Source organism: Catharus ustulatus, chromosome 11 (genome assembly GCF_009819885.2).
Source record: "Catharus ustulatus isolate bCatUst1 chromosome 11, bCatUst1.pri.v2, whole genome shotgun sequence".
In the NCBI taxonomy this organism is placed as follows: Eukaryota; Metazoa; Chordata; class Aves; order Passeriformes; family Turdidae; genus Catharus; species Catharus ustulatus.
In genome coordinates, this window is record NC_046231.1 from 2,239,445 (window position 1) to 2,253,480 (window position 14,036).

A 14,036-nucleotide genomic window follows, 5' to 3' on the forward strand; every position below is an offset into this window, starting at 1 on the left:
CCGATGGACCAGGGCGGGCGGCTTCTTAGTCGCGGCTGCTGCAGGGGCAGGGGAGGGGGCCAGGTGGCCTCACGCCCCAGGTGGAAGAAAAGGGTGAGGAAGGAAACTCTGCTCACCGTGGGCGTCCCAGTTCCCAGTTGTTCAGAGGAAGCAGGAAGCTTTAGCAGTCCAAATCCAAGAAGCCTGATCCCAACAGGAGAAAAAGAACCTCTCTCCTCGAGTTCGGCCGGCGAGCTGTAGAGTTCTCCTACCCCCAGTGTCCTCTTACTTGCCGAAAACAAAAGCAGGACTCCACCTTTCCCTAATGGGCCATCATTGCTTCAGCTAGTCATTTGTCTCCAGCTCTTAACGGCTAATAGGAGAGCCATCCCGGCTAGCTTAACATAATAATGGGAAAAAATTTCTAAACCTCGCCAACCCACAACATTATCCACCCCAAATTTTTTTCCATGCTAACATACTACATTAAATTAGAACCTTTAAATTACATACATACATGCAGTTACAGACACAGTATCATAGGTAGTTCACCCGAGAACAAGGTCTCCTTGGGGTATGCATCGGGTTTCTCCATCCTTTTGCATCACCCACCAGGTACAACCTGGTCCTTGAGCAAAAACCACCCCACGGACAGGATTGTCTTTGCTGGAGGCAGAGTTCACCCAAACAGTTTTCCCTAGCATACCTCTCATGTGTACCACTGGACCCTTATCCCCATCTGGTGTTCCCAAGAGCTCAGATTGGGCAGGGCCTGCTCGGTTAGTGGAACCTCGGGTATTCACTAACCATGTGGCCTTTGGTAGATTACTTTCCCAGTTCTTGAAAGTCCCCCCACCAAGTGCCTTCAAGGTGGTTTTAAGCAGGCCATTGCACCGTTCGACCTTCCCAGCTGCAGGTGCATGGTAGGGGATGTGGTACACCCACTCAATGCCATGTTCCCTAGCCCAGCTGTTTATGAGGCTGTTCTTGAAATGAGTCCCGTTGTCTGACTCAATTCTCTCAGGGGTGCCATGCCTCCAAAGGACCTGTTTCTCAAGGCCCAGGATGGTGTTCCGAGCAGTGGCGTGGGGCACAGGGTAGGTCTCCAACCATCCGGTGGTGGCTTCCACCATGGTCAGCACGTAGCGCTTGCCTTGGCGGGTCTGAGGCAGTGTGATGTAGTCAATCTGCCAGGCCTCCCCGTACTTATATTTGGACCAACGCCCGCCATACCAGAGGGGCTTCACTCGCTTGGCCTGTTTGATGGCAGCGCACGTATCACAGTCATGGATGACTTGAGAGATACTGTCCATGGTTAGATCCACCCCTCGGTCTCGTGCCCACTTATACGTGGCATCTCTGCCCTGATGACCTGAGGCGTCATGGGCCCATCGAGCCAGGAACAATTCTCCCTTGTGTTGCCAATCCAGGTCTATTTGTGACACCTCTATCTTTGAGGCCTGATCAACCTGCTCGTTGTGTTGGTGTTCCTCATTAGCCCGACTCTTGGGGACATGGGCATCCACGTGACGAACTTTCACAGGTAGCTTCTCTACCCGGGTGGCAATGTCTTTCCACTCGTCGGCAGCCCAGATTGGTTTTCCCCTACGTTGCCAGTTTGCCTTTTTCCACCTTTCCAGCCAACCCCACAGAGCATTGGCTACCATCCACGAGTCAGTATAAAGGTAGAGCTTTGGCCACTTCTCTCTTTCAGCAATGTCCAGGGCCAGCTGAACAGCTTTGAGTTCAGCAAATTGACTTGATCCACCTTCTCCTTCAGTAGCTTGTGCAACCTGTCGTGTGGGGCTCCATACGGCTGCTTTCCACTTCCGGTTCATCCCCACGACGCGGCAGGAGCCGTCAGGTGAAAAGAGCGTAGCATGTTTCATCTGCTGGCAGTTGGTTATACGGTGGGGCTTCCTCAGCGCGGCTCACTTGTTCTTGCTCCTCATCATCGGCGAGACCAAAATTTTCACCTTCTGGCCAGTTCGTAATTATCTCCAAAATCCCAGGGCGATTTGGGTTTCCGATGCGGGCGCGTTGCGTGATGAGGGCAATCCACTTGCTCCATGTGGCGTCGGTGGCGTGGTGGGTAGAGGGAACCTTTCCTTTGAACATCCACCCCAGCACTGGTAGTCGGGGTGCCAGGAGGAGTTGTGCTTCCGTCCCAATCACCTCTGAGGCAGCTTGGACTCCTTCATAGGCAGCCAAGATCTCCTTCTCTGTGGGAGTGTAGTTGGCTTCAGACCCTCTGTAGCTCCAGCTCCAGAATCCCAGAGGTCGGCCTCGAGTCTCCCCAGCCACCTTCTGCCAAAGGCTCCAGGACAAGTCATGGTTCCTGGCTGCATATTAAAGCACATTCTTTACCTCTGGTCCCGTCCTGACTGGGCCAAGGGCCACTGCATGAGCGATCTCCTGCTTGATCTGGGCAAAGGCTTGCTGTTGCTCAGCACCCCAGTGGAAATCGTTCTTCTTACGGGTGACCAGGTAGAGAGGGCTCACAATCTGGCTGTACTCAGGAATGTGCATTCTCCAAAAGCCTATGGCACCTAGGAAAGCTTGTGTTTCCTTCTTGCTGGTTGGTGGAGACACTGCGGTGATCTTATTGATGACCTCAGTGGGGATCTGGCGCCGTCCATCTTGCCACTTTACTCCCAGGAACTGGATCTCTCGGGCAGGTCCTTTGACTTTGCTCTTTTTAATGGCAAAGCCGGCTCTCAGCAGAATCTGTATGATCTTTTCTCCTTTCTCAAATACCTCCACTGCCGTGTTCCCCCACACAATGATGTCATCTATGTATTGCAGGTGTTCTGGAGCCTCACCCTTTTCCAGTGCAGCCTGGATCAGTCCATGACAGATGGTGGGGCTGTGTTTCCACCCCTGGGGCAGACGATTCCACGTGTACTGCACGCCCCTCCATGTAAAGGCAAACTGAGGCCTGCACTCTGCTGCCAGGGGAATGGAGAAAAATGCGTTGGCAATGTCAATGGTGGCATACCACCTTGCTGCCTTGGACTCCAGCTCGTACTGGAGTTCCAGCATGTCCGGCACGGCAGCGCTCAGTGGTGGAGTCACTTCGTTCAACGCACGATAGTCCACAGTCAATCTCCATTCTCCATCAGACTTGCGCACGGGCCAGATGGGGCTGTTGAAGGGTGAGTGGGTTTTGCTGACCACCCCTTGGCTCTCCAGCTCACGGATCATCTTGTGGATGGGGATCACAGCATCTCGATTCGTCCGGTACTGCCGGCGGTGCACTGTTGAGGTGGCAATTGGCACTTGTTGCTCTTCCACCTTCAGGAGTCCCACTGCAGATGGGTTTTCTGACAGTCCAGGCAAGGTGTTCAACTGCTTAATGCCCTCTGCCACTACAGCAGCTATTCCAAAAGCCCATCTGTATCCCTTTGGGTCTTTGTAGTAGCCACTCCTGAGAAAATCTATGCCTAGAATGGGCGGTGCCTCTGGGCCAGTTACAATCGGATGTTTCTGCCACCCCTCTCCTGTCAGGCTCACCTCAGCTTCCAGCAAAGACAATTCCTGTGATCCCCCCGTCACCCCAACAATGGAAACACGCTCTTCCCCCACATGTTCTGATGGTATTAGAGTGCATTGTGAACCAGTATCAACTAATACCCTGTATTCTTGTGGTTCTGATGTGCCAGGCCATCGGACCCACACCATCCAATAGACTCTGTTATCCCGTGCCTCTCCCTGGCTAGAGGCAGGGCCCCTCTAGCCCTGGCTATTACTCCTTTCCTGAACATACATAGTGGAGGTTCCTTCAAGTGGGTCTGACAGATCATCCTCCCTTCTGTAATGCCCAGCACCTTGGTCATGGGAGGTTGAGGCTACCTTCACTTTAGTGTAGCTCCCTCGGTTAGCATTTCCCTCCCTGAGTTGACGCACCCGTGCTGCCAAGACAGAAGTGGGTTTCCCATCCCATTTTCCCATGTCTTCCCCATGGTCACGCAGGAAAAACCATAGGTCAGCTCGTGGGGTGTACCCTCTTCCACTAGCTGGGGGGGCGTTGGGCTGTAACCTTGGGGTATGAGGCTCGCACTGGTGCTGCCTTGATCTTCCTGATCTCCTCCCTCATCTCACTTATGTCACCTCTCATCCCCCTCACCTCCCTGATCTCCTCCCTCATCCCCCTCATCTCTTGGACCACGGAAGAAACCTGGGCCTGCACTACGCCATTCATCATACTGTGAAAATCCCTAAGCTTGTTAGCAACAGAGCTCACTGTTTCTCGGTGCTCATCAGCATTAATCATTGCAATGAAGGTGGTGTATTGAGATGGCCCTCGGTTTGCCAGGTTCCACAGCATGTGACCTGTGCACCTGACCTTGTCAGGGTCATTGTCATGCTGTCCATCCCTCCCAAAGAGTACCTCCAGTACCGCCACCTCTCTCAGCTGTTGAATCCCTTCCTCAACGGTTTTCCAATGCATTCTATTATGGTACTCCTGCATTCTTTCTTTGTTGACAAACCTCTCTCTTACACTCATTAAAAGCCGCTCCCAGAGGGGAAGTGGGCCTGGCTCCCTTACGAATATTTGGTCCACACCTGAGTCCTGGGACAAGGATCCCAAATTCCTTGCCTCTGTACCATCCAAGTGCACACCTGTACCCATAAGGTCCCAGACCCGAAGTAACCAAGTTGTCAAAGCCTCCCGGCCCCGTCGTGCAATATCTTTCCGCAGATTGCGGAGATTTTCATAAGACAGGGACTCAGTGATGATTTCAACCTCTGGCTCCCCTGCTGGTTGTGAGGGCCCTCCTCTCTGGTCCTCTTTGTCTAGGTGCCTTGCTTTCATTTTAGACTTCCTAGTTTCTACAGGGGCGACTGCTGCTGGCTGTGAGTGCCCTTGCAATTCAGCTGGACCCTGGGCAGATGTAACACCTATGGGTTCCACTACAGCATCACTGGATTCTCCCCCTTTATGGCAGGGCTTGTCACCAGCTGGGGAGAGGTACTCCTTCATCATCTGGCCCATCTCACTCATCTGCTTCACTAGAAGCCCCACCCACTCCGGGTGGTTTCTTTCTGAGATGGGCTGTGGGGCAGGGTCAGGCTCTGGGGCAGCATCCCTAGTCTTTGGGGCAGGGTCAGGCTCTGTGGCAGCATCCCTAGTCTTTGGGGCAGGGTCAGGTTCTGTGGCAGCATCCCTAGTCTCTGGGGCAGGGTCAGGTTCTGTGGCAGCATCCCTAGTCTCTGGGGCAGGGTCAGGTTCTGTGGCAGCATCCCTAGTCTCTGGGGCAGGGTCAGTCTCTGTGGCCGCATCCCTAGTCTCTGGGGCAGGGTCAGGCTCTGTGGCAGCACCCCTATTTCCTGGAGTAGGTATCAGAGTTGTTATCCAGCTCAATCCCCCGTTATCTCTTAATGTTAAATAGGACAAGCCTATCAGTAACACCAGCCACTGTACGATATCATTAGCATTCAGAGGAAATCTGAACCCTTCAAAAACTGGTGGGGTAGACCCAAAAATTTGGGTGAGGGGTTGGGAGAAAATTTCCCCTGGTGTTATTCCCTCACAGTAGGTGCCATTATTAAAGTAATCCCAAAAACATGCATTTAGTGTGTGGTATCCCTGAATCCATGTACCCGCCGTCCAAAGGAAGTTAAAAATCCATGAATTCCTCACCTTATCAACCCATAAAGCAAGTTCGATAACAGTTACAGTAGCCTTAGTTACAGGGCCCATGCTTATGTAAGGGTTTGCAAATGGGAGATATACATGTATGAACACGTGCAGCCCAAACCAGATTAAACTGGACCACATGTTGCTAGCACACACACAAAAAAACAGTCTCAGGCAACCGAAGAACTGTTATTCCTTAACCTCGTGCCCCACGTTGGGCGCCAAGATCTGTCCCGGTTTAAAGGGACAGTATTACCAGGAAAAGGGAATTCAGGAACTCGCAGGCACAGAAAAGGTATAGGTTGGGAATAACAGTTCTTTACTGAAATATTTATAAGACAAACAAAAACAGCATCAGCTATACGAAAGAAAAAAAATAACAGTGACAGAACAGAACGGAATTCAGTCCCAGTCCCTTTTTCAGTCACCGATGGCTCTCCGATGGACCAGGGCGGGCGGCTTCTTAGTCGCGGCTGCTGCAGGGGCAGGGGAGGGGGCCAGGTGGCCTCACGCCCCAGGTGGAAGAAAAGGGTGAGGAAGGAAACTCTGCTCACCGTGGGCGTCCCAGTTCCCAGTTGTTCAGAGGAAGCAGGAAGCTTTAGCAGTCCAAATCCAAGAAGCCTGATCCCAACAGGAGAAAAAGAACCTCTCTCCTCGAGTTCGGCCGGCGAGCTGTAGAGTTCTCCTACCCCCAGTGTCCTCTTACTTGCCGAAAACAAAAGCAGGACTCCACCTTTCCCTAATGGGCCATCATTGCTTCAGCTAGTCATTTGTCTCCAGCTCTTAACGGCTAATAGGAGAGCCATCCCGGCTAGCTTAACATAATAATGGGAAAAAATTTCTAAACCTCGCCAACCCACAACATGACCAAAAGAGGAAAACCAGTAAAACGGAGCAGCTTTGCACTTAGTCACACATCTGGTTTGTTTGCTTCAGACAGGCTACAGCAGAATTCCCCGAGAACTACAAAGCACAGTAACATGAATAATAATTCAACAAAATTAAGGCTGTTAAAATAAATCCTGGAGAAGAAATTACACCTAATTGAATACTACCTGTTTGATTCCTGTTGCTAGAACATAAATTATCCTCAGTTCTCTTCCCATTCATACAAATTCATATTTACATGAATGTGACTTAAACCCTAACACATCCTAGAGAAATGTGTATCCAGATACATGCTTAAGAAATGTTACATCAGTTCTTTGGTTTTCAATGCCGTTACCTATCTATATTATTATGTTTCTACATTATTTCCAGTCCATAACATGAAATCCATTAAAAATTAAAACTCATGAGGTAAAGTAGGAGGCTTTTGCTGAGGGAATCTCTCTGAAGCAATGGCACAGTAGAAACATGTTCACCACTACTTATAGAGGAACATTTTATGTTACTCACCATTCTGCAATTTCAGGATGAAGAATTTTGTTGTTCACATTAAATCTAAGAAAAACCAAGGACACTAATATTAAAAAGCAGCAGACACAACAGCAGAGACTACATACCCTTTTTTCTAAACCATGTTTTCTCTGAGGAAGTGAAAACAAGTGTTGCATGGGAATTCAATAAAGAACCGAGTGAGAAGAATGCATTTAATTTTGAAATACATGAGACTAAACCAGATTCATAATTTTAAGGTGCAGAAGCCAGCATAACAGTATATCTGAGACACACTTCTTCTGACAAGGATAAAATGTTAGGTTATCAGTTCACTGCTTTGAGTGTGGGGTGGACCAGACTAACCTCCAGATGCTCCTTCCAAATAATTCTCTGATTTTCACTTTGTTTCTCAAACACTTCAATGAAATTAAACCCAGAGAATTGCAGATTTCATCCTCTGTCTCGTGCCTTCCCACTTCTGTCTGCACAGAAGGTGGTCATGAGATAAACAAGCTTGCTCAGAGGATGGTGAAAAGGAAAATAACCTCTCCGTGTCTTTTCCAATCTACAGAGGAGGTAAAGCAGAAGCTTCCAACTCACCTTGGCCTCTGACACTTCATTATTTTTCTGTTTATTTTTTACATGAGCAATCCATGTACAGTAATTTCAGGATTATAAGCCGCACCATTTTGACTAAAATTTTGGTCTGAACCCAAAGTGCGGCTTATAATCAGGTGCTGCTTATATATGGACAAAGAACGAAAAGTTGCTGTTTCAGTTTGGAGAACAGGTGTCTGCTGAGAAAGGCAGGAACTTCTCTTTGAAATGGAGAATGTAAACCCCCTCCCCCCAAATTATTATAATTTTGAAATCAAGGGGCTTTCACGCAAAAATACGGGAATTAGGAATAACAGTTCTTTTCTAGGGAAATTAAAATAGAAATAAAGTACTACAAAGAAACAAACCCCAAACCCTGACAAAGTCAGAGTAACAACCTGACACCTCGTCAGGCAGGGTGTTGGTAGCAGTCCCATTAAATGGTGGCTGCATCCTCCTGCAGTGACAGATGTGATTCAGTTGGAGCAGTGCTCCTGCAGAAGGTGTAGTTTCCCTCTGGAGGTCCAGTGGTGATGTGGAGAAATCCGGTTTTCCTCTGGAGTCCAGTGGAGAAAGGGGCTCCCTTAGTGTCCCAAAACCTCTGTTTTTATCTTGGTAAGAAATGTTGGGCTCTTCCCCCTGGCTGGAGCAACTTCCAATGGGATGAAGTAATTTTATCAGTCCCACAGTGGGACTCAATGGGCCATTAGCAGAAAATGACTGGCTGGAGGAAGGATGGGTTGTGAAAAGATAAAGAACAATGCCCTGCCTGGTTTCAATGGATGGCCCATTAGCAGAACATCTGCCGTTGAGATAAGGATCACTGTCCCCACCCTCAACAGATGGTGATAGAACAGATACCTTTTATCACACTCTGTATTGTAACATGCGGCTTATAATCAGGTGCGGCTTATGTATGGACAAAGAATGAAAAGTTGCTGGCACCTGGAAGTGCGGCTTATACTCAGTGCGGCTTATAATAGTGAAATTACTGTGTTCTTGGAATGATTTTAAGGCTCTCTAAACAGTAACACTATGGTGGCCAGTAAAGTAAGGAGCTGAGTAATAAGGTGGAACACAATGGATTTTCAAGCATTATTAAAGGGTATTTTTGCTTACAGTTTAAATGCCTAAGGAGTGTCCTGCATCAAAGATATTTTTGTCTGCTCAGGACTGTTGGCTCTCCAGTTAGGGTGTTTAAGAGAATTAAAATGCTACAAGCTCCCAACAATTCTTCAAAAGAATGCTATAAGGCAAGAGTTCATTTTCCCACATTTTTGAAGGAAAAAATTAAATCTACCTCAGGTTATTAATCACTCTTTAAACATCAGAAGGGACCAATGAAAGCACAAATCCAATTTAAAAAAAATTATTTAGAAGCCACTTTTAATTGTGCAAGGGTCTTTCTAGGTCCTGAGGAAGCAGAAAAAAACCCTGGTTTTCTTTTTCTGAAATTGATGCTCATAAACTTATAAAACCCTCATAAGGAGAAGGTTAGTAGCTCTGTATTCCTACACCAAGATACAAACCAAAATCCTATTACAACATTCAACAAGGACAAGCTGTATGGTATTCAATATCATGGGTATTAAGACAAAAAGCCACCCACCAGTCACAGAACAATGCATCATTGGATAATAGAATTGGTCACTTGAAAGAAAGTACCAAAAGAGCATCTTTTCAATTTAATCATCACCATTTCAAAAATTATCACTTATGTACACCAATGCAGAAATAATTCTGCAATGGAAGAGACACTAAAGTACAAATTTATACAGAAGAAAATATATGAATGACATACTAAAATCAATCTATGAATATTCTAAGAACCCAAAAGCCTTAGCTCCCTGTGTGGCTGGAGAACACCAACTGACACCACCACAGAAAACACTGCAGCTGTCACAACAGACACAAAGCCTTTCACTGTCATCAGTATGTCAGACAGAAAACTGAGCAGTGAAGGCAAATGGAAGGAGACAGTGCAGCACTGGAGTGTCCAATAGCAGCTCTATGCAAATAGGAGTAAAGGGAGTCACTGCGAAGTAACAAAAGGAAATAAAGCACAGGGAAGAGCAATTACAGAAGGCAGCTGACTTTGACTCTGAAAATCCACATCTCAAAAAACTGAATTGATCACTTTAAGCACAAGCACAAATGGATGAAATCAAAAGCAAATCCCCAAACATGAGCATCATAAAAGAAGCCTGTCTCACTGGAACATTCAGAAAAGGGGGTCTACTCGTGTAGACTTACAGCAGCTTACTCTTTTAGAAAAGCCATTTCAGCTACAGTCCCCAGATTTTATCTTTCCTGGCAACAAAGGCTCTTTCTGAACTTTGTGCTGCCAGAAGTCTTGGTGGGTGGGACCACCCACTATGTGGCAGTTCCTTAAAATTCTGGTTTGCTGGGAATTAGGGAAGCTCATTAAACACACAGAGAAGCAGCAGGATTGAATCAGGAGGGTGCCAGTGGGTGGAGAAGAGCCAGGAGGTCATCAGTTGAACAGAAGTTCTATCACCTGGAATACAGACTTTCTGATGTAATGCCAACTAGAAAACAAGATGTTAGACCTCTAAGACACAGCATCAATCCATATGAGCCAAGGAAGTCAAAGATTAAGGGCAGAACTGTCTCAGCTCCACTCATCTCAAGGAAGCTGTGGATCCTGTGTGAGTGGCCACAAGGCCAGCACTTTATAACTGAGACTTCTAAGGCTGAGGACTCAAATGACACATCACTTTGGGTACTGCTGTGGTTTAGGGATAGTATTCTCCAATTTAGTATCTCGCTAAAACCACGGTAGGGAGCAAACAACTTACTCATAACAAAACATGTACTACCCTAATGTTAGGGGGATTAGGCAGTGCAATCTAATTTTACATTTTTCTGCAATTTGCAAATTGACAATACTTAGATGTTGAGATATGTGGTCTAGAGAAGAAAACAAACTGGCATTTGCTACAGTTGCAATCTGTAACGTGTTAATACTCCATTTAATCAATGCAGAACTAAGAAATACTACACTTCAAGGCATGTCCAAATTGATTTCATTCTCAGTTGTCCTTTCATATGCAACACAAATTCATTAGTTAAAATAACCCTAGAAATCTACACCTCCCATATAAAAGCACTATATAATGAGACCTCTTTTTGTCAATACAATGAATACACTGTGTGTGTCTACAGTGATAAAAATCTAAATCATAATCATACACAATGTTAGAATTTTCTTCTCTTCTTCAGTATGGAGAGTCTTTGTCCTAATGATGATTTGGTTATGCAATATGGAAAGAAGAATTCACTGCAAAACTTCAAACAGTAGGTACATTACTTAAACTGTCCATCATTTACTTCAATTGACTCTGAGGATGAAAAAAACCCTGCCAACAGAGTGAGCAAAGATTTATTCAACAGTGTCTTAAAGCATATGGCACATTACTGTTCAACCCTACAGGTTAGAAATCCATTTTCTGTATGGTGAGTCACATCCTCTCAAAGCATTTTTACAAGGGCTGCAAAACTGACATGGTAAGATTAAAGAAAATCCTGCACATTCTCCAGTCTGAAGAATGGATCCACGAATTAGGGAAAAAACCTGCGAACACAGAACTGGCCTCCATTACCAAACAGAAATATTAATTTCTAGAAAAGAAAGCACTAGAACTACTTTAGAAATCTGCCTTCTGTGTTTACCCTTCTGGGCAAGTGAGCAATCCCCTTCTGCAGGATTCCAAGGAGCTGCAGAGCTGACCTGAGGGCAGTTACCAGGAGCAGCACCAGCAAACAGCCCAGGTCTGCTGTCTTAGGCCCTGCCCCAGGCTGGTCCCTCACTGACCCTCAGTACCACCCTCTGCTGAGCAGGGACCACTGGCTTCCATTCCCTGCAGCAACAGACCAGCTTTTCTGAAGGACAACATCCCTTGCTATATGAGAGAGCTACACATAAACTAATGGAAGGAAACCATTAAATAATTCACCACTACAGACTCTATAATCAGGATAGAATCAAGCTTAGCTATTCTAGCATGACAAAAATAACTTCAGGGTGATCTTCAGGGCACAGAAATAACCCACAACCATAGCAGTCATTTTGTCTCAAATGACTATTTATGACAATAGAAAGAATAACCAAATAGCTTAGGCAATAATGTTCCAGAAGAAATTCAAAAGGTTCAAAAAGCAAGGTAGGGGGGCAACATCACTAGGGCAAGAAAAAGACAGCTTCTGACAGAAGCAGATGAACAGCATGCAAAGAGAGCAAGATTTACCTTTTTCAGGAAGTTAGACATTATTTTCATTATTATCCACCATGAAACATCCCCCACACCCCCCACCCCCACTGGGCCAGGTCAGCCTAGGAGAAAAAGGACATATGGGAGCAAGAGAAACACAAAACAGTCCTAGCAAGAAAATAGCTCTTGGCCAGGAAGGCAGAAACAAAACAAACTTATCAGGTGTAAAATAGAGTATCATGGCCAGGGCAGAGCCTGGCTGAGCCAAGGACTGAGCAAGGCACAGTCACAGGCAGGCAGGAGGGAGCACAGTTTGAAGGAACACATTGCTGTGGGTGTAATCTTCTTGGAAACAATCAATACATCTGAAATATATCTTTCTATAAAGGAAACAATTGCTACAGGAGAGGTGGAAAAGCAGGAAAGCTGAAATTGGTTCAGGTGTGTATTGAAAACAAATATAAACTGGACTGGTTTATATAGACAGTTACAAAATCCTGAGGCAAGCAAGAGTTCAAAAGGAAGACCAGCCCCTCCTCCACAGCACTGCTTACCCCCCGCACATGGATCAAGCATGAGCTCACCAGAGCCACCACAGCCCAGGAGAAGTCACCAACAGAATCAGGGAGATCAAAGAAAGGCTGGAGTGACGAGTGGTTTGAAGGCATGGTCTCTGTCAGAAGAGGGGAGTTGATCCAACTACAAAATCAGTGCATGCTGTTCCATACTGTGAGCTTGGGAGGGGAAGGTACCAACCAGACCTGTCAAAGCAGTAAAATGAATGACCTAGTGCCTAGGGGTGGAGAGGGATGAACTTGTGCCAGGTCTCAAAAGAGAAATATCTGCTAACTGCTGGAAATCCGTGCTAGGAATGGAGAAGCACTCCTGGAGCAGAGGGACAGCATGTTTTGCACTAAATGAGAAGCCAGTGCTTAAACATGGTTAAGTGTTGGAGGAGACACTATTAAAATCTCAAATGAAATGCTAAACGGAGTGGCTCCCTAGCTTTGTGTTGACTAGTGAATGGGCTACTAATTAAACTCTTTAAGTGGAGTTTAGTGGCATTCAGGGTAAAATAGAGGGTTTGGGTAGTTCAAACAGACTTCTGCACATCATTCCAATAAAGAATTGCCAGTGACGTTAATAACTGTTAATATTTCATGTGGAAGTGCAGCAGATAAAACTGGAGATATTGCTCCACACAGATTTTGGAGTCCACCTGTATGTGCAGGGTGTAAGATGACACAAAGCAACTGAACAGCAGAAAGGACATCAAACACTCATTAGAAGTGACTTGCATGTGTTGTGGAATACTTCATATTAAACTCAGTGAGCAGCAGAAGAGGTCTCAATGCCTGGCACCTTTTTACCAATATCCCTCACAGAACCATTACATTTCCATTTAGGATACAGAGGGGAGAACTACATAATTATGAAATCAGATTCAAGATTTCACATCACTTGACACAAAGAAACAATCCCAGCAGAAAGCATGCTCAGACTATACAAATGAGTGCCCAGACTTGCAGCAAAATCCTGTGCCCTACCATCTTCATTGTAGAATTAACATGCTGTTGAGAGAGGAGGATGGAAAAAAAATATAGTGGGGTCACTGGGAGTCAACAATCATAAAAAAAGGCCTCAACATCTCAGCACAACTATTTATTTTAACAGGCTTTTTAATGAGGGGGGACTGTTTCTTTTTTGTCATACACTTGAGCTAAAAGCAGAAAATTACCTCCTTTAAAAGATATTGTAACAGAACAGACAATTGTATATCATTAAAAATTGAGGCCATCATCCTCATATCCCAGAGCAAGATGTGATGTACTTCTATTTACTGCCCTTTCAAAATATTGCATGCATGAAGACATTTTCACCTCACTAGTAGCCAAACTTCATAAAAAGACAGCATTAAGGGACACTAAAAGCTCACATCCAGACAGAGAAATTATTTCTTTTTTTTTGTGATTTGTGATTTTATTTTATGCCTGTAATGTAACATTTTTTCAGAAGACCTAATATCTAGATTAATAATGTTCAAGGAATTCAGTAAGAGAAAGAGACTACTCTTAAAGATTAATTTTTCTTCCATCTGAAAATCAAATATTCCAGTCCCAAAAGTGGAAGTGGATGTACGAGAATGGGTCTATTTGGTTTTAAACAGTTACAGTATAAACACAGACAAAGAGAACATTTGGATTGAC

At 45.7% G+C, this 14,036-nt stretch overlaps 1 protein-coding gene across 2 annotated transcripts in view; it reads right to left on the reverse strand.

The window, feature by feature from the left end:
* Nucleotides 1-14,036, reverse strand: part of PEPD (peptidase D) — a 153,869-nt gene that overhangs the window by 110,835 nt on the left and 28,998 nt on the right. For both annotated transcript variants that reach the window (XM_033069465.1, XM_033069464.1), the window contains one exon: nt 7,019-7,063. In XM_033069465.1, coding sequence (XP_032925356.1) covers nt 7,019-7,063 — 45 coding nt within the window. The remainder of the gene's footprint in view (nt 1-7,018; nt 7,064-14,036) is intronic.